The sequence below is a fragment of the Lactuca serriola genome, chromosome 7 (assembly GCF_051521515.1).
Source record: "Lactuca serriola cultivar US96UC23 chromosome 7, Lser_US96UC23_V15, whole genome shotgun sequence".
Taxonomy (NCBI): domain Eukaryota; kingdom Viridiplantae; phylum Streptophyta; class Magnoliopsida; order Asterales; family Asteraceae; genus Lactuca; species Lactuca serriola.
The window spans coordinates 196306967-196332418 of record NC_136414.1 but is presented as its reverse complement, the minus strand read 5'-3'; the positions used below and the strand labels follow the sequence as shown (position 1 = coordinate 196332418).

The 25452-nt window shown below is 37.0% G+C and overlaps 3 protein-coding genes across 3 annotated transcripts; 1 reads left to right on the top strand and 2 right to left on the bottom strand.

Moving 5' to 3' along the window:
• Positions 1 to 13053: 13053 nt before the first annotated feature.
• On the bottom strand, positions 13054 to 15832 carry EMB2217 (Pentatricopeptide repeat (PPR) superfamily protein). The gene has a single exon (XM_079009681.1). The coding sequence runs from the start codon at positions 15604 to 15606 to the stop codon at positions 13168 to 13170; it is 2439 nt and encodes an 812-aa protein (XP_078865807.1). The 5' UTR covers positions 15607 to 15832; the 3' UTR covers positions 13054 to 13167.
• Positions 15833 to 19947: 4115 nt separating this feature from the next.
• On the top strand, positions 19948 to 21333 carry LOC145061061 (Carbohydrate-binding X8 domain superfamily protein). The gene is made up of 2 exons (XM_079008429.1): positions 19948 to 20900; positions 21082 to 21333. Exons 1-2 carry the CDS (start codon positions 20039 to 20041, stop codon positions 21111 to 21113), a joined length of 894 nt encoding a protein of 297 aa, XP_078864555.1. The 5' UTR covers positions 19948 to 20038; the 3' UTR covers positions 21114 to 21333.
• LOC145061060 (ALA-interacting subunit 3-like) lies at positions 21251 to 23779 on the bottom strand. Its single transcript, XM_079008428.1, has 7 exons — positions 23521 to 23779; positions 22980 to 23038; positions 22811 to 22885; positions 22596 to 22706; positions 22098 to 22469; positions 21553 to 21842; positions 21251 to 21470 (listed from the first exon to the last, which is right to left on the bottom strand). The coding sequence occupies exons 1-7, from the start codon at positions 23630 to 23632 to the stop codon at positions 21416 to 21418; spliced, it is 1074 nt and encodes a 357-aa protein (XP_078864554.1). The 5' UTR covers positions 23633 to 23779; the 3' UTR covers positions 21251 to 21415.
• Between the last annotated feature and the right edge of the window lie 1673 nt (positions 23780 to 25452).

Genomic DNA, 25452 nt, shown 5'->3' with positions numbered 1-25452 from the left:
TCCAACAGTCTCCCACTTGGATAAGTCTAGTAACTATATGCATAAGTACAATCTGATTCGCAATCGTAGCTCTCAAAGACGTTGTCCAACTCTGATCTAATCAATCTTGTCCTTTAGATAAGGGATCGCACAGTCCTCTGTTAGATATCATGCTGACAATTCTATGGAATAATTAGTCTAGCATTTTGGTTTCTCGATCTCCGATTTATTCAACATAGAACTTAATCGAACACATCAATTCAGTTCTGACCGGGCCCGGCACATAAGTCAAATCAAATCATCGAGCGGCCGAGATATCGCTTTTACCCTCTTAGGATAAAAGTTACAGATAAACTTCGACTTATATGCATTTACTTATTCATTAATCAACTATACACAACAATGCGTTTTATAACATCGAGTTACCAATGCGTTTTCGCATTATCAATGTACAATCAATTAACAAATAACAAACCATATATCTAGGTTTTAAGACTATATGATATTATCGTCTTGCGATCACCCTTTTATATCATATTCCATAAGGTGATTCCAGCAAGCACGGGTTTGTTTCTAATGCTTAAAACCAATTCCTAAGCACTCATGAACGTCGCAACAATCTTTTGCTATGTCTAAAATCATTTAGACAATCTACACACCAATTCATGACAATCTTCATTCATATCTACTTCCAACATATGAACAATTGTGGACAATTTGAATAATTCGATTATTCTTAATAAACTCAATTATTCTGGAAGTCAAAACATGCAAAATGAAACAATAGTTAAACAATTAACATAAGACAGTAACATTACTCATAAATAAAACTCATTTATTTAATCATCAAATGTTAATTACATTTATCTATTACACGTTTCTAATACTATCTAATCTATGCTAATATCATCCTTCAGCCCAATACTCCTAGCATGCTGCAAGTGCTTAACCCTACTCAATCCCTTCGTAAGCGGATCTGCTGGGTTATCTTCTGATGATATCCTCTTCACTACGAGTTGTCCTTCTTCTACACGATGTCTAATAAAGTGATATTTTCTGTCGATGTGTCGAGATCTACCATGATCCCTTGGTTCCTTGGTCAAGGCAACCGCTCCTTCATTATCACAGAAAATCTCCATGGGCTCCTTTATGGCAGGTACAACTCCAAGGTCACCAATGAAGTTCTTCGACCATATTGCCTCCTTCGACGCTTCGCTCGCTGCAATGTACTCTGATTCGCACGTTGAATCAGCTACGGTTTCCTTCTTGGAACTTTTCCAAGTCACTGCTCCTTCATTCAGGGTAAAGACCCAGCCCGACTGCGAACGGTAGTTGTCCCTATCGGTTTGAAAGTTGGCGTCACTATACCCTCGCACCTTCAAGTCATCATTCCCTCCGAGGACTAAAAACCATTCCTTCATCCTCCGAAGGTACTTAAGGATATTCTTAACCGCAACCCAATGAGCTCTGCCAGGATTCCCTTAATATCTACTAACCATGCTCAAAGCAAAGGCTACATCTGGGCGAGTACAAGTCATAGCGTACATGATTGAGCGAACGGCGGAAGCGTATGGAACTCGGCTCATTTAAGCTATCTCAGTTTCGGTACTCGGACTTTGAGTCTTACTCAACTTGGCATTACTTTGTATCTGTAATTCTCCCTTATTCGAGTTTTCCATACTAAAACGTTTTAGTACCTTCTCTAAGTAAGTGTTCTGACTAAGTCCTATTAGTCTCTTACTTCTCTCTCTTACTATCCGTATTCCCAAAATATAGGAAGCCTCTCTGAGGTCCTTCATAGCGAAGCACTTCCCGAGCCAGGACTTAACTTCCTGCAGAGTCGGGACGTCATTTCCTATGAGTAGTATGTCGTCGACATACAAAACGAGAAAGCTTACTATACTCCCACTGGCTTTGACATATACACACGATTCATCTTCGCTTCGTACGAATCCAAACTCTTTGACTTTCTCATCGAAGCAAAGATTCCATCTACGAGACGCTTGCTTAAGTCCATAAATGGACTTCTCAAGCTTACACACTCTATTCGGATGCTCCGGATCCACAAACCCCTCTGGCTGATCCATGTAAACATCCTCAGCCAACTTCCCGTTAAGGAAAGCGATCTTGACATCCATTTGCCAAATCTCATAATCATGAAATGCGTCAATCGCTAGCATCACTCTAATAGATTTTATCTTCGCAACTGGTGAGAAGGTCTCATCATAATCAACTCCGGGTAAAGCCCTTCGCGACCAATCGCGCTTTATATGTGTGTATGTTTCCATCCACGTCAGTCTTCTTCTTGAAGATCCATTTGCACCCAATGGTCTTAAGTCCGGTCACATTATCAACCAAATTCCAAACTTGGTTATCATACATGGATTGGATCTCGCTATCCAATGCCTCTTTCCATTTCACAGACTTCGGGCCTGCCATGGATTCCTTATAGCTATTAGGTTCATCAAGGTTTATTAGTGTACCATCACTAATATACGCGTCCCCTTTGGTAGTAATATGAAATCCATAAAACTGGGGTTGAACTCTAACTCCTTCGGAACGTCTAAGAGGTAAAGACTCGTCAATCGGTTCAACCGAAGTTTCCTCCTCGGGTTGAGTGCCAACGGTATAGGTTCCTTCATCTATCGACTCTTGAATCTCTTCAAGCTCGATTTCCCTCCCACTGTATCCTTGGCCTATGAGTTCTCGCTCTCGGAAAACTCCTCTCCTCGCAACAAAGACAACATTGTCCTTCGGTCTATAGAAGAGATATCCAAAGTATTTCTGCGGGTAGCCGATGAAAATACATCGCTCACTACGAGGTTCAAGCTTGTCGTGAGTATCTCGTCTTACGAAAGCCTCGCAACCCCAAACCTTGATATGTGCTAACGAGGGAGCTTTCCCTGTCCACATCTCATGAGGTGTTTTGGCAACCTTCTTAGTAGGGACTCGGTTAAGGATATGGGTGGCAGTCTCTAAGTCATACCCCCAAAAAGAGATTGATAGTGAAGCACGACTCATCATAGAGTGAACCATATCCAATAAGGTTCGATTACGCCTTTCTACCACACCATTCAACTGCGGTGTCCTAGGAGGCGTCAATTGTGAAACTATTCCACACTCCTTGAGATAATCGTGGAATTCAAGACTTAGGTACTCTCCTCCTCGATCGGATCGAAGTATCTTGATTTTCCTGCCCAATTGATTCTCCACTTCATTCTTGAACTCTTTGAACTTTTCAAAAGTTTCTGACTTTTGCTTGATTAAATAGATATACCCATATCTACTATAGTCATCGGTAAAAGTCACGTAGAAGCGGTTCCCATCCTTCATGGTTGATCTAAACGGTCCACATACATTGGTATGTATTAGGTCCAATAGACCCTCACCCCTTTCGCAAGAACCAGCGAAGGGTGACTTAGTCATCTTTCCAAGCAAACAAGACTCGCATGTGTCATCTTCCCTAAGGTCGAATGACTCCAATACTCCATCCTTTTGGAGTTGGGCTATGCGTTTCTTGTTGACATGTCCAAGACGACAATGCCATAAGGATGTTTTATCCATACTATTGGAAGAATCTATGTTCAAAACCTCATTTCCTAAGTTATCAACAATCATAACAGTTTCATAAATTCCATTACACGGTATTGCTTCAAAATAAAAAACACCATTTAGATAAACCAAAATAGAATCATTCTCATTATTAAAAGAAAATCTAAAACCTTGTCTAAACAAACCATGAAATGAAATGATGTTTCTAGCCATTTCTGGCGAATAGCAACAATTATTCAAATCTAAACTTAAACCATTTCTAAGCACTAAAGAATACACTCCAATCTTGGTCACAGGCGATGATCTTCTGTTCCCCATGATTAGATTAATCCTTCCATGCTCCACATCCCTATTTTTTCTTAGTCCCTGCATATTAAAACAAATGTGGTAACCACAACCGGTATCAAGAACCCAAGAAATAGCATGAGATGAATCGTTAGATTTAATTGTGTATATACCTGCGAAAGACGGCTTGATCTTTCCTTCCTTGATGGCTTGCAGGTACTCTGGGCAGCTTCTCTTCCAATGTCCTATCTTGTGGCAGTGGTGGCACTCTGCCTCCTTTAGGTTAGGGCAGGGCTTAGCAGGATCAACTTTGGTCCCACTAGAAGAGGCACCATCTCGGGCTTTAACCTTGCGATAGTTCTTAGACGAAGCCTTCCTCTTCTTTCCCTTTCCTTGTCCAATAGCCAAAACAAGAGCAGTGGGTGGATTGGGAGTTGGTGCAACAGACTTATCCTTGAAGTTGCTCTTAGCGACCCTTAAGAGACCATGGAGTTTTCTTAGGGTGACCTCCTCTTTGTTCATGTGGTAGGTCATCCTAAATTGATTGTAGCTTGGAGGCAAAGAGTGAAGCACCATGTCGATCGCCAAGTCTTCCCCAAAGTCAACATTCAACTTGCGAAGACGGTCGACATACCTTTGCATCTTTTGCAGGTGCACGGTAAGAAACTCTCCATGACCTATCTTAGCAGAAATCATGTTAGTGAAAATCTCATAACGCTCTTGTCTCGCATTTTGGTGGTATCTCTCCAATAAGTCTTGGTGCATCTCGTACAGGTACATGTCCTCATAGGACTTTTGGAATTCAGAGTTCATAGTGGCTATCATGATGCAATGAACCTTCATTGCATCACGCTCGTGAGTTTCAAAAGCGGTCATTTCAGCCGGAGTAGCAATTTCAGCGTTGATCTTTTCAAGCTTCTCATCGAGGACATACTCTTTATCCTCATAGCGACCAATAGTGCGAATGTATCTTATCCATTCGCTAAAGTTTGTCCCATCGAAAGTGACCTTTTGACAAAGGCTCATCAATGTGAATGAACTAGCAGCAGCGTTGTTTGCGTTTGACATCTACAAATAGAAAGGACAAAGATAGATTAGAATATGAATCCATAATTATCACCCAATAAGAAAAATTAGGGCTAGGATCCAACAACAATATTTACATATTAGAAAAGGGATGCCGTAATCTAACATGCAAACAATTTGAAGGTAAGTGAATGACGATTCACTAATTCTCCACCACAAAACATAACTTTAAGTTCTAAATGTATTCGAGAATTCCTAGGTTTAGATGAGATTCATTGAAACTTTTCAATGGCATGTTTAAATCTCGATATGGCCCTCTTGTTTGTGACTAGGATACCGAGGATCACAAAGCGGGTGTGAATTACCATGCAAATTCACATGGTGCCTTCATTGTAACGATCACCTATTCGATTTGCCGGTAAACCACACACGCTCCATCGAACTATGATAAACAATGAATCACCCTTTGCCACCTTTGCTTAGAACCAATTAGTGTGCCGGTAAACCACACACGCTCCACTAACTTCTTAGCAAGGGTGCAAAGTGTAATTTCATGGGATTGCATCAATTCACTTTTCCTAAAGTAACTAAGATTGGGAAATTTAAAAAAAAACATGTAGTTACTTTGTATTTCATATTATACTTTTAATGTGAGGATGAGGTTGCCCTATCCTACCCGTTCGGCTAACGACCCTCCACTTATCAAGCAAACGGTGGGTGTGAGTGTACACCCATTAAGCGCCATTTTATAGGCCGCAACCTTATACCCACCTTATAGATCGGCTTCGTGAATGAGGTCTACTAACGGTAATACTAGCATTTTAGTTATACATACACACATACACACACACACACACACACACACACATATATATATATATATATATATATATATATATATATATATATATATAAATCTTGTAATATTATATTAGTATAGGGTTGTATTTTAAACTTGTAAAATTCTAGGGTTTGAAATTTAAATTGTCTAAATTAAAACTTTTAATCACAAAACATAAATTTCAAAACTTGAGGGCAAGTTTTAAACATTTAAAAAATGGAGGATCAAATAACAAATAATCTTAATTAACAATTAATTCCATAACTATCCATATTTGATTTATTTAATGATTTCTTGCAAAACAATTTACCAATTTAACCAAAATAATTAATTAATTATCACATAAGGAAATTATAAATTTTAGTAATTGATAAATATCTTTAATTAGATCAAGATTATAGTCATATATATCAAAAAATCGGATTATGGTTGATCTAATATGATAAAGGCAAGTTTCCATAAGATAAATATCAAAGAATCCCGAATCTTACCCTTCCTGACGCTCGGACTCGCCGAGTGCACCATGGGACTCGCCGAGTCAGGCCAACTCGCCGAGTCCACTATGGGACTCGCCGAGTCCACTATGGGACTCGCCGATTCCATGACTCAAAAACACAAATTTCGAATTTTGCAAGCAAGATTCAAACAAACAAGCAACAATTTAATAGAAACCAATCTAGGCTCTGATACCACTGATGAGTTTTGGCCATATGAACATTCCTATGTGCACATGCAAACCCTACTACTTGGATCTAGGTTTCTCTAATTAAACATGCTTTGAATCCAAGACTTCTAATGACTAATTAGGTATAAGAACAATACAAAATCATATCTAGAAGTTTACCTTTGAATCTCTTGTTTGATCTTGTTGTCTTGGAGCTCTAGAGTCACAATTGTCACTCCTCTAATGGCTTACAAACACCAACTAGCAAGGAGGATGATTTGAGAGAGAGGTTAGGGAAGAAATTCGGCCAGGGTTTCCTTTCTTTAGAAGAGATGCCGATTTCCCTTGCCCTAGGGGTCTATTTATACTTGTAAGGCTCCTAGGGTTTCACCCTTAAACCCTAGTTGGATAATCTTTCCTTAAAGCAATCCAAATCCTTTCCATGATAATGCCTTGGACGAATTGTGGCTTATCCCAAACCCTAGAAATCGTCCAACCCTTATCCCTTAAGGATTTACAACCCAAAGTGCAACTATCAAACAATTGACAGTTTATACCCTCTTATTTAATTAATCTCTTTAAGTCACCAAATTAATACTAATTAATCTATGACTTATATTAATCAAATAACAATATTATTATTCCTTATATTATTCTCATAATATATTAATAATATCTATTCTCTCATAATAAATCATCCTATCAAGTTGCTATGGTGAAGGTAACCCAAAAGGACCATGCACAATCGGGTCAAATACTTGCCTAATATAGTTGCAGCCTTAGACACTATTCCAACAAGTTTCGCCTCACTGTACCTATGGGTCGAAGGCACCAATGTTGGTCCACTAGTTTTGGTTATCTTTAGTATAAGGATGCCATAGGGATTGTATATAGTCATGTAGGATAGATTGGGGACTATTGATCTAGGCTCTTTTACATGTTCCTTGTTTGGTTATAGTTCCAGAGTAGGATCACCTATCTGGGCGTCTATCTCACCTTTGAGTATATATGGTTATGCATTCCCTGGATTGTTGGTATTTAGTATGTTGTTATGTTGTAGTGATCTGTTAGATCTGTATCCTGGTATATAGGATGTTGTTATGTTGTAGTGATTTTTTAGATCTGTATCCTGGTATATATGATGTTGTTATGCGGTGGTGATCTGTAGATCTGTATGTTTACATGTACTTGTTGGTTATCATCTAGTAGAGTGCCCTGGGGACTGTATGTGGTCATGTAGAATAGCCTGAAAACTCTTGATCTAGGCGTTATTGTATGTTCCGTGTTTGGTTGCGGCTCTAGAATAGGATCATCTGTTCGGATGGAGGATAAGTGGTAGCGGAAGAGTGTGCGGTGTGAGGACTAGTAGGCGATAGTGAGTTATATGATTGTTGTTTGCTTGTATTATGTGCCTACTTGATCCTGTTTGTTTATATGTCGACATATGGTAGTAGTGCGTTGAGGCGGTCTTTCTTTGTACTGTAGGCCAAGATACCCGATGCGGGCCGGCTGTAAGACGTAGGCATGGAGGCTCAGGAAGAGCGGTTGGTTTAAGGAGGTAGGGCAACAAACCCTGGGTATTCCAGTGTAGCACCTGGTTCCTGGTATGTATTCTTGGTTATTAACCCTCCTTATATATTGCATTTTAACCTTGGACTCAGCGAGTTGAAGGACTAACTCGCCGAGTAGAAGCGGGACTAGACGCGGGATCTACTCTGTTTACTCGGCGAGTAGGCTCGTGGGACTCGGCGAGTAGACCCTGTCTGGACTAAAACCCTAACCCGAGTGTTTGCACCCTATTTAAACGATCTAACCCAGCCTCCATTTCCCCTAGCACACCCAGAGATCTGTAGAACGAAACCCTAGCCCCTTTTGTGTCCTTGTGGGTGATTTTTTTAGCTTTGTGAAGGTGGTTTGGAGCTTGGGAGAAGAAGGAGAAGGTTGAAGAGTGCAAGAAGGGAATAAGATCTGAAATCTACTTTGTGAAGGGCTTCTATTCAGGTAGAAAAGTTCCTACCTTGATCTTTAGTTCATTAAATCCCCTTTTTGTCCCTAAAAAGTGGTTTTAAGCCCTAAGAACCTAAATCTCTATGTGTTTATGATTAATGTTCTGCAAGGACTGCGGATTTGGACCTTTTGGACATCCTAGTAGCATAAAGTCTTTGTGGTTGAGGTGATTGAGGTCCCTATTGAGTGTAGGACCTCTTAAAGAGCTTGGAATTGCATGTTTGAGCTCATAGGACAATGCATGCACGTAAAGTTTGCAACTTTACGTGGTAAACATGCCCTAGGACCATAGATCTGTGGTTTTGAAGCGTTGCATGTCTCAGATCTGGCCTACTCGGGAAATGGGTCGAGGGACTCGGCGAGTTCTATGAAGATAGTCCTAGACTCGGCGAGTTGGATGAACAACTCGGCGAGTCCTATGAAGATTGCCTGGAGTTCGTCGAGTTGTTCTTCAAACTCGGCGAGTCATATGAACTTTCACAGAGCAAGAAGGGTTTTAGCATTGAAGGTTCAACCCTTCGTACCTGCACGCGGAATTGACCGTGTAATGTAGCCCCAAAACCCCAAACCCTCGTTTGGGGTGTTCTGGGGTGGATTGGAAGCGAGTAGGGGATCCGCTTGAGGAACTCGACGAGTTGCTCGCGGACTCGGCGAGTCGGGACTCGAGTCGGCCCCATAGTCCTGAGTGGTGAGTCAAGGGTGACTCAGTGAGTGGGGAGAGGGACTTGGAGAATAAGACTTGATTAGTAAGGGAAGGACTCGGCGAGTTGCTCGCAGACTCGGCGAGTCCAGTCAACTGGAAGTTGACTTTGACTTGGATTTCGACTTGGTCAAGGGTAAAAGGGTCATTTTACCCTAAGTACATCTAGCAGTGTTTGACTGATCGTTTTGTGGGATTTATAGCCGAAGGACGTCCGGAGCAGCAGCAGCAGCAGCAGTAGACAGTCAGTTCCCGATCAGATCAGCAGCTACTTTGAGGTGAGTTACCTTCCAGTAGCGGTGGGTCTACGGCCACAATGCCGGCCCACCAGTAGGAGTTGTATGTTAGATGAATGTCTTTGTGATATCATCTAGGTTTGCTACTACACTATATGTTATATGCTAGCATGATGTGTTATATGTGATAGAAGTAGAGTTCGGTTGTTAGGACCGAAGGGTAGTTCAGACACCCCAGATATGTCTGATAATTTGTTATGTTATGATATATGTGTAAGTAGCAGTAGGGGTGAAATAGTCCCCGAGGATCGGTTGTCAGGACCGACGGGTAGTCAGCACCCCAGAATAGCTTGACACGGGTAGACGGCACCCCAGAATGGCCGCACGGGTAGTCGGCACCCCAGAATGGCCGTACCGGGTAGTCAGGCACCCCAGAATAGCCTGGCAGTATGTATGAAATGTGTTTGTATGGTATGTGGTACGATGGGGGAACTCACTAAGCTTTGTGCTTACGTTTTTCATTTGTTGTTTCAGGTACCTCTTCAGCTAGGGGGAAGGAACCGGCGCGGTAGCGGCATATCACACACACTCTTATTTCCGCAGTTATGAGTTTATTCTGGGATTGATACTCTGATATTTTGGTTGTTTAAATGTTGTGGATGTCAAATTTGGTTTTCGATGAGAAATGGTTTAATTAAACAATGTTTTAATTATTAATGTTTTCTAAGTAATGTTTTAAAAACGAAATTTTTGGACGTGAAAAATTGGGTCGTTACATCCAGCCTGATGGTTGAGTGGGCCCGATGTATGCTTGTATGTTAATCGTATGATGTATTTTGGGGGAAACTCACTAAGCTTTGTGCTTAGTCAATTATTTATTGTTTCAGGTATCATCGGTCGTCATGGGAAGGCGAAGGCATGACTGTATACATTCATCAACAACAATGAAGATTTTGCGCTTTAATATTACCTTGATTTCAATAAATGTATTTAGAATAAACAGTTTTCTTCAAGATGGATTTATAAATGGGAAGCTATACTTAAATAAAATGAAAAAAATTTGGTTGTAAAAATGGGACGTTACACAAATAGTCACTTTGGACAAAACAAAAGGTAAATTGGTCACCCCTTATGTCATCTCATTTATCGTGCTTTGCGTGTGAGTATTGTCTATGTTGGTTGGTGTTCCTTTCAACCTCCTTTACCGATCTCAAATTGCTTCCGCCTCTTAGGACAAACATGACTGGTACGTCCTCTCTCTCTCTCTCTCTCTCCCCCTTTCTTTCTCCCTCTCACTCTCTCCATCCATAATAATTTTGTTGCTTTTATATTTCTAGATTTTGGATGTTTTCGATTTAGGTGGAAACAACGATAATGAAACCAAATGCTTCAATTTCGATTTTGGGGTTTTTTCCGAATTTGGCTTGAAACAAAGACAATGAAGTAAATGATTTATTGGTTTTTGGGCATTAAGGAATCAAAAACTTGATTTTTGGGGAAAATCGGGTGTCACGATGTGACCATAAGGAGGTCACAATGTGACGAGTAAAATGGGAAAATGCATATCCGTGAAGCATGTCACGACGTAACATGATTATAGTCACGTCATGAGGATGGCTGCAGCCCAAGCCCATGATCTTTTAAGGTTTCCTTCATATTTAAGTCTTTAAACTTGGAATTAGGGTTTGATTTCCAACCTTCACCACCTAGGCCTACCAATCGTGTGGTGTTCGGGTTGGCGGTTCAAAATACACCAACCCGAACACGACCCAATTAACTATATAGGTCACAGGGTTGGCGGGTTTGGAACATAAACCCATATACGACCTGTCAACCCACTTATTTATACGGGTTCACAGGTTTGGGGGTTCGTGGGTTAGATTCCATAAATAAAATAGATAATTAAACATGAATAAATTCTAGATGCAAATGAAGATTAAAAACATTCATGGAAACATGTTCAAACTAAAACATTAATACAAACATAGATAAATTCAAGTGCTAATGTAATAGCCACATTAATACAAACATAGATACAAACATTAATCCTACATTCCTACGAATAATACTTAATACATTTAAAATATATATAATTTTTTTATTAAAATTCTAAACGGATTGGCGAGTTAACCCGTATGCTTTCTGACTTCAAAACTGTTGTACGTGTGCATCGTGTCGTAACATTTGACTCTCCTTTTCAAACCACTTCACACCTTACTTTAAATTATTCAACATAGATTTGTTTTAAAATTTTTAAACATGTTTATTATTTTAATAATATTATGAAAGATATTATAAACAATTTGAGTATATTTTACATAATTTCAAACCCATTTGGTAAATTTTATATAAATATTTTTTTTGTGTTACATTGTCTATAACCAAAATATTAATAAATTATAAAAGTAATCACTAAAATTACCAAATTTATTAAAGCTTATCGGAAAAATAATCATCATCTTGGAAAAGTTAACGAAATGAGCATTTTCGCTAAATTTACAATTTTATTTATTGTTATTTAGCAAATATTATGTTTAATTATTTTATATAAACGCCTTCAAAAATCATATGATTTGCATATAATTAAACTAAATAAATTTATGATTTACAATTATTTATAACTATTGTATAAAAATTTCAATTTAAAAAACAAACATACTTTTTATTACATGTTGCAGCCGTTTAATCCAATTTTTCTACAACTTGCAGAGGGTTGCGGAAGTGATCCGCAGACTTCAAACGTTTTCGTTTTGAAAAAACAAACAACACTTTCATGATGATGATGGTTTTGATTTGCTTGATTTTTTGTTGTTGCATTCGAACGAACGGGTCTTGAAACCAGTTGAATGATTTTGACGGAAATACAACTTAATGGATTTTGGTTTTCAATTTTGTGTGAAAGATTGAAATGAGTTTTGAAGTTGTTGTGTTTCATTTGGTTGCATGTTCGAAAGTGATTTGAATGTGTGCAGTTGAATTGAAGCTTGTGTTGACTTACAAATTAGTCAACCCAACAAAAATTAAGGTCCAAAATGTTGACTTTCGAGATAATTTGCTAATGAGGCACATGAAACTAATTATTCTAGCTTAGAATGATTATGATTATTCTAGGTTAGAATGGTCAAAACTCACCTTATGCCTCAATAAGAAAAATAGTTTAGGGACCATTTAAACCATAAGTCAAAAATTCGATGGGCCCAGTTCATTTTCCCTTTTACAAAACATCACCTTTTCTGCACCCGGGTCAATTGCAAAAATTATTTTATATCATCTAGGGGGTGTTTGGGATTGTTTTTAGAATGACTTGACTTTTAACTTTTTCAAAAAATTAAAAAGATGTTTGGGTAATAGAAAAGTTCTTTTTAAAATGACTTTTTGTATAGAGTAAAATGAGGGGTTTCAAAAAGTCACAAAAACCTGACTTTTTGTAACTTTTTATGATTTTACATGTAAAAGTTAAGCTAAAAATCATTTTGCTAATCCAAACACTTTTTAAAAAGCTTCTTTTACAAAAAGTTCTTCTATAAAAAAGACTTTTGATGTGTAAAAGCAATCCCAAACACCCCCTAATCTATAACAAAACATTTTTTTTTGCAATATGAAATCATCATTTCACACAAATGATACGTTTTGCAAAATGTGAACGTTTTCACAAGGTTTTATATGATAAAAACCATTTGAATCGCAAACCACAAAATCCATATTGTAAGTTTGATGTTAAAATGGTCAAAAGGATGGTCACTTTATTATATGAACACAGCTATCATCTGTAATCTTTTCTTTAACTTGAAAAACACAAATGCCAACATGATAAAACTACTACATTTCCCTTCCAGCAACAAAACACAATACATATACATATGCATGCACATTATTACTACATTGCCCTCCCACCAACAAGCGGTTTAGGTGGAGTCAAGGACCTAATCTCAGGGGCAGAGCTAGGAAAAAGAATATTAAGCTTATGCATCAAAATATCACCTCTTGATGGAATCTCATTCAAAAGAAACTGTTGAACAATCGGCTTCTTAAACCATTCAGACACCGAATCCCCAGGTGCCCTCAAAACCACTTTACTAACCTCAAAAGGCGATTCCACTGAACTCAACATCTGTGCCACCACAATCTTCAAAGTGGGCCCCGTTACCAACTTAATCCTACGTGGCACAACACCATAATACAACATCCTTTTCCTAAACCTATGAAGCGTATGAACAACTGCCACAAGTGCAGCTCCAACTGACAAATTCCTAACATCAAGTGACCACGCGATATGTTGATCAAACACAATCGCTTTAGGAAAAAGCTTGTTTTCATATGAAACTTTCCACACACAACGTGCCCGATTTATCTGACCCATGAGCACAAGATAGTTCAAAAGAACATTTACAAAATACCGAGTTTGCCCTTCTTCGTTTTCGTAATCGATACCTTGGAAAAACTCACGGACGAAAGCTAACACGGGTTGTTTTCTTTTCTCGGGTCCCGTGAATAGCCCACACATGAATTTATGTGCTTTGTGATTTGTCGCGCTTAAAATCGACATTAAATGTTTTTCTTTTTGTTCTTCTTGACATCTTACAAGATGGGCTAGAATTGAAGTGTAGAGAATGAGGTCAACTTTAGCGGATGAGTCAACATAAGTTTCTAGAAGCGGTTTTGCTGACTCGTATAAACCGTTCTTCATGCAAGATTCAAAAAGTTGTCTGATTATGAAATTATTCGTTCGGATTCCAGAAGAACCCATGAATCTTAACCATTTTAAAGCAAGATCAACGGAAGAATCTTTGATAAAAACCATAAGAACATCACTAGCAGTTATATCTACAGAGTACCCGATTGCTTTCATTTCAAGAAGAATCTTGGCAGAAACATCTAGAAGTTTCTTTTTTGCTAAGAGGGTTAGTAAAGAAGTGTAAGTGGTCATTCCCGGTTTTACCCCTGCGTTGTTCATTGAGTTGTACAGTTTCATGGCTGAATCAAGTTGACCATTAGCAGCATGCATTTCTAGCAAGCATGAGTAAGTACTTGGAGTTGGTAAAAAACCAGATTTTTCCATTTCTAGAAAGATTGACATTGCAGTTTCAAGCTTTCCTGATTTAGCATGGGATTCTACAACCATGGTGTAGAGACCATAATTAGGTCTAAATCGGGCTCTTTTCATTTCATCCCAAATCTTTAAAGCAGTGTCTAGCTTACCAGCTTTTATATAGGATTCAATCATGGAAACAAACATGGTGGCTGATGGTTTGATTCCAAGACCTTGCATTTCCATGTAGACTTTCATGGCCATGTCTAATCTCCCAGCTTTTCCTAAAGAATCAATAAGTGATGAAAAGATTGTAAAACCTGGTTGGAGAGATTTCTCTTTCATTTGTTGGAAGAGCTTCAATGCTGCATCGATTCGACCTGATTTGGCTAAGTTTGGGATCATTAACTCATAGGTTGATTTATCTAATGAACAATTAGAATCTTCCATGTTTTCATATATCTCAAATGCTTTAAAAGGCAAACCCTTATCTAAGAACAAGGTTATAAGAGAGTTGTAGGTTTTCGTGTCGACTTTACAACCGGATTCTTGAATCTTCTTGAAACAACAAAAGGAAACTTCTAACTTTTCAGCTTTTGCAAGGTATTGAACGATTCTACTGAAAGCATTGAATTCCGGAACTTTTGTTTTGGTTGAATCACAAATGAGATCATCGAACACCGAATGAATCCCTTCAAAATCTCTACTCTGGTTTAACCTATCAATCAATGCAAGATAACACTCATCACTAGGTGAATACCAAGATTGCCTTTTTGCCCATCTGAATAGACTCAAGGATGCATCACCATCTCCGGTGATCTTCAAAGCTTGGGTGATATGAATCATGTTTGGAACGAACTGAAGCTTATCCAACTGAGTCTCCATTTCAGGACCCCATTTCCACCTTTTGACAATCTCAACAATCTTAGCAACTGCTGAAGCGTTTGAAAATGGCTGTTTTAAACCACCAACCATTACATGGTCATCCACTCCAGGCTCAACAGATCTTATACCCTTACCAGTGTAAATAACACTGCCTGATTCATCTAAATACTCTATTTCTTCGGTAAACTCATTATTCCCTTTGCTGTTCTTCCCAGAACAGTAGCTCCGAACACAAAAATGAGGGTTTTGATTAGTTGGTACAAAAACAGCATCAATTCTTCCGGGAATCGATACAAAACGGCGGTTTGGATACGTCCTAAGTCCGGAATTCGATGAGCGTAAAGCGAGTAACTGAAGATTGTTGAAGACGTACCTGGAGAACGAACGCGTGCGAGCACTCATTCTTAACTCGAATAACACCACACACGCGAATTGAAGAAGTACTAGAAGATAAAAAACACGTCCATGGCGGATTTAAGAAGAATAATTAGTTCTCCGATCTGAGGTTTAAGGGTTTTGCTCACCGACCGTCGTGTAGCCGGTGGTTGCAGTTAAACTGAACCCAAATTGCTTAAACCCTAGTACGGTGAATATCCAATTAGGCTTTTCTTATTTGTTTTTCTATTAGTTCCCATTTTGCAAGATAAAAAATAGTGGTAGTCTCAAACTCATTATTTTGTTTGAATTTACCATTTTTTCAAAAAGGATAAAGTAATTTAATTAAATACCAATAAAAAAAATTTAAAAAGGCTCAAATACTCATGGGATGTTATGGGCTGCAATTTTGCTTCCTAGGCTGTGAGTTGGAGCCTTAGGCTTTTTTCTTGTCCATGACGATTAAATTTGTTTTATTTTTTAAATTTAAAATTTAAATGGTTATATTATAAAAAACATGGTAGTTAAACTCAATAAATTTCAATTTATAGTGGTTTTTGTATAATTAAGAGTTTTATAAGGTAAGGAGTTGTTTTGATAAGATTCTTTTTTTGCAAAAAAAAAAAAAAAAAAAAAAAAACTATTTTATCTTTCATCTCTCCTCTTGCTAGCTCCTTGGCGAGCTCTCGCCTTGTAGCACAAAGTGGGGGTAAGAGTGTTACGAGTCCTTTTGTTGTGATTATAATAATGTAAGAAGAATAATTGTGTTTGTCATCTTAGAATAATAGTTTGTCATAATAGATTGTAATAATGTAAGTTCATCGTTTGTACTCATAAGTGTACCAGACTCTCGAAGAGTCTATATGTGTATATAAATAGGGCATTAGGGATTTGCCCATTATGAATAAATCATAGTTGTTTTGTGTAAGATTTGAGTACTTTCAAAGTTATCATCTCTTGAAATTTATAATCACAACATTCAAGTTAGTCTATCTATTTATCTTTATTATTATTTCATGCATCTGTTATTTCATTTTGGTTTTATGAATAATGTAATTTAGAAAACATTTTGGATGTAAATTTTGTAATTCATCGGTTAATTGGATTTGTATTCCCATTTTATTACTCCAGAAGGGGGAGGGGGTGTAGCGAATCTCAAACAAGGGTGGTGGCGAGTGGTTTAGTGAATCACTCAAGTGGGGTATGAGATCAATTTCACTACATGCTTTAACTATTTTGTTTAGCTGGAAAATGTGGGAAAAAATCTCATATCTAGAAAGAGTTTAAATGAAGGATCGAAGGACCGTTAAATGAGAGCGAATCAGTTGGGAACAAAATTTTATAATGAAAGTCGTGTTTTGAAAATTAGATACATTGTTTTGATCATTGGTGTTCTACGATTTAAGTGATAGCCTTAAAGGGGGTAATGGGTACGGTGTGGGACCATATAAGATATGTCTTATTTTACTGGCAATGATGTATAATGTTAGGTTGCAGGATGTAGTGTCATCTTTGCCATATATTTTGTCTCTACCATTTCATTTTTACCACCAAACCAAGGTTTCTTGTCACACATTAGGTGTAGCGAATCTCAAACAAGGGTGGTGGCGAGTGGCTTAGCGAACCACTCAAGTGGAGTATGAGATCAATTTCACTACATGCTTTAACCATTTTGTTTAGCTGGAAAATGTGGGAAAAATCTCATATCTAGAAAGAGTTTAAATGAATGATTGAATGACCGTTAAATGGGAGCAAATCAGTTGGGAACAAAATTTTATAATAAAAGTCATGTTTTGAAAATTAAATACATTGTTTTGATCAATGATGTTCTATGATTTAAGTGATAGCCTTAAAAGGGGGTCATGTGTACAGTATGTGACCATATAAGATATGTCTTATTTGACTGGCGATGATATATAATATTAGGTTGCAGGATGTAGTGTCATCTTTACCATATATTTTGTCTCTGCCACTTCATTTTTACCACCAAACCAAAGTTTCTTGTCACACATTAGGTGTGCCCGTGTGGGTACCATGACAAACATATTAGTTTCTAAAATTTTATTAAATAATTCAATTTTTAATAAAAAAAATATAAATTTCATTACTTAAAAAAAACATGACATTAAAAAAACTCCTAAACAACTTAGAAAAAAAACATAACATGACATTAAAAAAATTCCAAAAAAAACTTAGAAAATAAAAATAACTATAAATTTAAAAACATGCAAACATAAAAAAAACACACAACAAGCGATTAAAAAAACTAATAAACATAACGTTTTTTAAGGTCGACTTTGATCACAAACGCAATTTCAAGCTCATTCATGGTCATGTGACTTGTGTCGAGCGTTTATATTTTCATGTCACTGTCACTTTGTTTCCTACACCCTATTTCGGAAGCAATCTGCAAAAAATTGTCAATTCTTTCGTGTAGACCCTTTACCTTTTCTCACATCACTTTCAAGTCATCTGAATCTATTGCTTTGCCTCTTATCTTTGTGTTTTGCTTTGTCCATTCCCATTGGTCGGGAATGTGGTGTAACTTAAACGGATTCATCACCGTTGAGGTCGATTCTAATACGAGCATCTGATGTAGAGTATTCGAATTTGAATGTTCTTGAGCGTTTTGAACCACTATCGATATCTCCATCGAATGTTTTGCTATTTTTTCCATTTTTGGTTATCTTTCTCGACATTCCAAAACTCAATAAACTTAGAATCCTTCTTATTTTGTTGTTGGTACACTTTTAGAGTTTTCTTCAAAATCACATCATCATTTTCTCCACTTTATCGTTGACGTTTGATGTTGTTATACAAATCATTAAACAACATGACTTCCTTGTTTGTCTTCCACCATTTGGAATACACTTGGTCTTTTGTACGATACTCTCCTTGTTTCATTCCTTTATAAAACCTTTTTGTAACTCGCCTTAAAAAATGATAATGTTTTTTGTCATTTCCAACCTTCACATCTTCGGAAACATCGATCCATGCATGTGCCAATGCTATCATTCCTATGGTTCCCATGCTTTGGCCTCCGCCTTCTATTTTCTTTTATTACGTGCTTTGGTGGATTGGGTTTCTTAAACGAATTCGGGTTTGGAATCAAATTGCTCTTGACTTTCTTGAACGAATTCAGGTTAAGTCAAAAAATCAAACGGATTAAATTTGGTGTCGGATAGGATTTGTGGTTGTGGGTATTGTTGTGAGTATTGTTATGTACAATAAGGTAGCATACCGTCATAGTGATAAATGAGGGACAAAAAAGTCAGTTGATCAAAAGAATGATTTGAGGTGTTTCTAGTGAATGTTTTTTAGTTGTTTGGATTGTTGGAAAAAGACATCTTGACTGTTCAAAGCATTGGAAGAAGAGAAAAAGAATAAAGAATAGAGAAATAGAGGATTCGGGTGGTTTTAGCCGCATGCAGCCAAACCATAGGGTGGGGCGATGTTCCCCTGGTCGAACGTCGCAAACCGAGGGTCAAATCGTGCCCACGCCCTCAAGCCTTAGAGTCTAATATAAGATCTACCACAATGGGTGAAAATCAACTCAATTCAGAACTTTCAAAGTCTAAAAGACTAAAGATCCAAACCGTATCGGTTAGTCTCACAAATCTCATATAGTTTATGTTAAATTTGAATTTTGTACAAGAAATGAAAAACTTGAATAATCATATGCTTAAAACAAACAAACAAACAAACAAAATTGCATGATTATCAAAAAATATTGTAGATTGAAAAGTCGGAAAGAAAAAAAATATTTTCGAACTAGGCTTAATCCAATCCAAAGAAAGTTGATTCGGGCTTCATCGTATTCAATGCAAGATTGATTGATCCGTATATTAAAAAAAAATAGTCCATTTTATAGAGACCATCCAGAAAAGTAATAACAATAATAGTAAAAAATTGCGGTGCGTGTTTTAGCTATTTTATAAAAAATAATAAGATAAAAAATAATAATAACAATGACAAAGAAACCTGGAAACTTTTATTACGGTTATTATCTGATTTCAATTTTCCAATATCGCATTATCAACTTTCACAAACAACTTTCGACATTTGATAACTTATTAAAAGATTCAAATCTAAGAAAGTCTTTTGACTATGAAACAAGTATACCCATCACCCATGGATCCCAAACCTACATTCCATTAAAAGTATCGTGGATTGTGGTATTGTATGACACTTTTAGCCTAGCATGTATGCTACTGCTACTACTACGAGCCTTTCACATAGCTAATAGCTTTGAGTAGAAAGCAAGCAAAATAAAAGGTCCCACTTTACATTTTACATGCCAAATGCCAAATGGTTCTTTAATCCATTCTTAAGCCAAGAATCTCTTACATACCCATTTCCACCACCATCTCCCCAAGTATCCAACCTCCATCTCCCCCCATTTCTCACTCATATATATACACACACAAATTAATACACGTATACATAATTACATAAGCGTATGTATGTATACACAACACTCATAAACATGAACACGAACAACATGTTACTACTATGTCTCTATTCTATAATGTTGGTTGATTATGCATATGTGTTTGCAGATACAGATATAGATGGATATCATATCGTTAATCATGATGATCTACCATTGCCACCTGTCGATCCACTTACTCCGGTTTTACCCGAGGCATATTGCTCAAGCCCCCCAGGTTTTTCACCACCTTCCTCCACCACTCTGCCACCTGCCATCGGATCTTACACCCCATCACCACCCGCCACATCATCTTCCTCCTACCATACACCACCTTTCTCTTTCTCCACACCACCCACCACCACCAGCACCCCAGGCTCACCTGCCACCTATCAACCCACTCCTAGCGGATCTTCCAACCCACCCGCCACCTATCAACCCACCCCTAGCGGATCTTCCAATCCACCCGCCACCTACGAACCCACCCCTAGCGGATCTTACAACAATCCACCTTCCGGCTCAAACGAACCAAGCCCACCGACTTTCACATTTCCGTCTCCTACAGGGTTCATACCAGCACCACCACTTTTTGAACCGCCAATTGTGTACCCACCTCCGACACGATCACCGCCAGCTCATAGTTCGCCGGAATCCGCCCTGTGGTGTGTAGCTAAACCGTCTGTACCAGATCCGATCATCCAAGAAGCTATGAATTACGCGTGTGGTTCAGGGGCGGATTGTGAGTCATTGCAACCAAATGGTGAATGTTTTCAACCGGATACATTGTTTGCACATGCTTCTTATGCGTTTAATAGCTACTGGCAAAGAACAAAAGTTGCCGGAGGCACCTGTGAATTTGGCGGCTCAGCCATGCTCGTCACCGCTGATCCAAGTAAGAGACTGTTTCTTTTTTACTTAACAAGAACACTTAATCTGTACAGTTGTGTAGGATTGTTTCCTTTTAGACTCAATCTGGATTTAATGACTTAGTGGGTTTATTGAAGAAAAAAAAATAGACTTAATGTATATAAAGACAGACCACTAACTCTTTACTTGTTGATTTGTGGTAACAGGTTATGACGGCTGCCATTTCATCTACTTCTAATGGGTTTTCTTTTACATGATTAGAGACAGCTTTTTGTAAGTATAACTAATCAAAATAGAGATAGAATATGTTCGTATCTCAAGAATTTCTATGTTTGAAATAAATGCAATGGAAGTTGTGAGGATTCAAGAAATAGATTAACAGTAACATTCGGTGTAATACTCAAATGACATCAAAATACATGTTTCATTTTGTGCTCAATGATACAAATAATTATCTATCTTCAAGTCTTATCTCAAAAAACAAAATATTAAACAAAATATAAAAGATTACATACATACATACAACATCAGAATCCCACATCAATGACCACCTGGGTTTCTGTTCCATGACAAATAATTCGGATCTCCAAGATGCCTGAAATAGAAATATATTGTATAAAGTATGCTATTTTATGATTTTGTGAACACCCCAAAAATATAATTAATAAATTAATTACCTTGGTTTAACTAAATATATGAGGGTGAAAGTTGTAGCTAGTATGAAGCATAATCCACCAACAGCAAGATACGCGATGCCAATAAAGTTATTCTTTCCTCCAAGCCAACTTGTGGTTGAAAGCACAAGTTTCTTCTTGCCACTAAAACTATAAGTGTTGTAGTTGTTCTCTAATACAACAGTTATAGTTTCTCCTGCTTGAATATCCACTTCTATTTTTCCATACAATTTTCTAAAAGTTGGGAGAGCTGCAGTTCTCATCCACACAATAAGGTCTTCCTGCTCACTTAACTATTAAAAAAAAAAGATCCCATTAGGTATTTTTACATTTGTAATTAGTAAACTGTATAGTGCTTGTGAGACTTCGGGTAAACTGTATAGTGCTAGAAAAGAGGATCGAGCACTGAATGAGACTAAATGACGATTTTACCTAAAGCTAGGTTTTTTGCTTAATCAACTGAGTCATTAGAAACAGCCATTTATAGCTGTCAAAAGTAAGTGCTTAACCCATTAAGTCAAAAACAAAAGTAAAAAACAGGATCTTACTGGTATGGACTCGTTGAGACGTGCACCACCAATGAGACTTCCATTTTGGAAGTTTTTTGGGAAAACATCACTGCCAAATTTGTCCTCTCTGTCACTTTTCCATGAAATATGTCTCTTGTTTACGGGTAATGATTGGTTGTTGCTGATGGAGAATGCATATGTGTCATTGAATAAACTCCACGCTACAAGCCCACATGGCACAATTGGCATCCCATTTGCATTATGTTCGGGCTTACATGAACTTGTGTCATTTTCATCACCACGGTTTCTTAATTGCTGATCACTTCGGCTCTTCACATACCTCCGATGATTCTGGTAGTAATTGTCGAGTTGGTAGTACACGTATATAGGCTGCTTCATACGCTTTGTGACCTAAAATTCCATTCATTTGAGAAATATCATTAAAAGAAAGACTTATAGATGTGAATTTGAATTGTTTATGTATGTAATCATGCAGAAATGAATCAATGATCAAGAAAGTAGTTGGTTTGAACTTACTGTCAAGGTTCTCGTGCAGGTCTTACTTGCATTGGATTGTATATATTGGACCTTTTGACTTTTTGACCCTTGTACGCAGGCATTATCGTATCGGTCAATGATTTCAACTACCTATTTGAATGAACAAAAATCCAAAATTAATAAACAATAAACAATACAAGAAAGAAAGAAAGGAAATGTTCATGAATTTAGAGGGATTGAAATTTGAATCATACATCACGAGAAGCAAAGAGGGAAGCAAGTCCTATTGGTATGAAGACAATGGTTACAAGCATGAAAGCTGAAATCACCTGTGGTACAAAACATAAAGAGAGTTAAAGCTTGTTGATTTTTGATATATTGATGGAGAAAAAGAATAGGGGTAGGGTAAATGAAGATGCTCACCCATTTTGGAGTAAGAATTGGCTTGCATGCTGGAAGTTCCTGCTGTGTAAACCTAGAATCTGAAAGGGATGCATAAGAAAGGAAATTAGTATTTGCACCAAATTAGGCACACAAACAGATATCTTAAACCAAATAGACAAAAACACACAGGGCGTGAACCGAAGAACAAACCCTAAATGGTTCAATATTCTACATCTTTTGAAGATCTAAAGGTGAAACATAAACATCTTGTTGATTTTACCCAGCCTAAATTAATTCACTTTGCCCTCTCTTATCCCTTAGCTGGATGAAGATGCTAGGGTTTCTTAATTCTTAACTCTTAAGAGCTCAACCAACATCAACAATTAGATAGACGCGCTGAATCAATTCAAATACCTAAAGGTAGCAATAAAAACTGTTCATCCCGATTAAAAGAAGCATAACATAGTACACCAAAAGTAACGAATAAATCAGATAGCTAAAAAGTAACGGACTGCATCTGAAACTTGGAGTATCCAGCAAAAGAAAAAGTAAACCTAACAAGGATAAAAGAGGAATATACATTTAGGTCGTTTCGAATTTCTCCTTGGAGCAGTTGAATCAGGGGATCCAGCGCCACCGGAGCTTGACGACGGAGCGTTTGCGTTCATCGGCGTAGCTGGATTACTATTCATGGCTAAGAACTATAAATAATACAGAAGATTATAGATCAGAGTAGAGATTGATTAATGGATCCAAATGAAAGAATTTTGATCGATTGGTTTGGAGTTGCAGTCTTGGGATGAGAGGAGGAAGGATTTGAAGGGGAGATGGGTAGTTAATCTCTGACCAGTCTATACTCTGCTTTGACTTTGAAAATTCTTTGAACGAAAATAGGAATTAGTCGTTTACCAAATTGACCCTTTAACTATTCAGAAAATGCAGATGAGTCTTTGAGATATTGGTTTTACATGATTAGTCCCTTTTTAAAAAGTATGTTGATATACTAGTCTTTTTCACTTTCTCCCCGCGGCGGTTAAAACGTTAAATGGAAAGCACAACGACTATTGCGAAAGGAGAAATTAAATATCCTCCTACCTTTTGATCCTACCAATCCTCATACCCATTTAAATGATGACATGTGTCATATTAATATCCTAAAATATCATTAAATCTCATTAAATGAACAATAAATGTTACACATGTCACCATTTCATTGGGTAGGAGGATATATAGAAACAAAAAGTAAGAGATATTTAATTTCTTTTGCGAAAGTGGATGAGAACGTCTACAATGATTGTAGTTGTATTTGTCTTTCAAACAAGTCAATTTATCTGTAAACATCGTAAATATAAAGCATAATTTTTACAAGATTTTAAATAGTTTTATATGTGTAATCAAATGTAAGAATTTAACTTATTCATAATAAGACAATTCAACTCCAATGGAGCCACATAGAGGTAAAGGTGGGTCTTGGCCCACCTATAAAATTTCAAGTTTATATATATAATATTTCTGTTAAATAAAATGAACTAAGGTTGTGATTTGACGCACCCCATTCTAAATTCTAGATTTTATATATCGTTCATATTTTATATATTATTTGGCCCACCCTAAAATAAAATCCTAGTTACGTCACTGTTCAACTCATCTTGTATATATTAGGGTAAATTGTTAAAATTGCATCGTATGTTCGTTTTATCCATTTGTCACTTTATCCAAAGTTTAAACAATAAAATATAACAACAATTACTATTTTATGGATCACTTTTATTGCTATCTAATGTGATGTTTATAAACGGTGCAAAAAAAGTTGAATCAAATAACTAAGAAAAATTATGTTGATGGATTGGTAAGAATGGTGCGTGTTCGCATGTGCTTGTGCACACACATTTAAGTCTATATTTATTTATAACGAATCAATATATAAACATAAAAATTAATTATAAATGAAAATGATCAAATACGACAAATGTCATTTCGCCGTAGAGATTCAAATGCATACAAACTTTTAAATTGATCTCTTATAAAACAAATTATTGTTTTAATATGAACTTTGCATACTTATATTTGTATTATTTGCTTCTTTCGTTATAAACGGAGAAAATATAAATAATGGGTTAATGTATCCCAATCAAATGTGTTTTTAGCAAACTTAAAATATTCTATATTTTAATAATTTATCTGAAACAAATTTTACTTGTTTCTATCCTTAAGGAGTTAAGGGTTTTGTCGCGTCTAGGTATAATGGTATATTCATATGTTAAACCAAATACAATGATTTATAATGTTAGCTTTGCTCTTTTCACATGATTTAATCCATCAAGTCCTAAGACAACTATTCTTATTTTAGTTTATCAAACTCTATATTAAAGTTTCATGTTATGAATGAGATGAAATAATCAACTCTACCTTACTACCTAATATCTTTCTATTTGTTTAAAACAATGCATTACTTTAATGCAACACTTTGAATATTTTTAAAGATTTAAAAGCATGCATTTACGTTGATCCA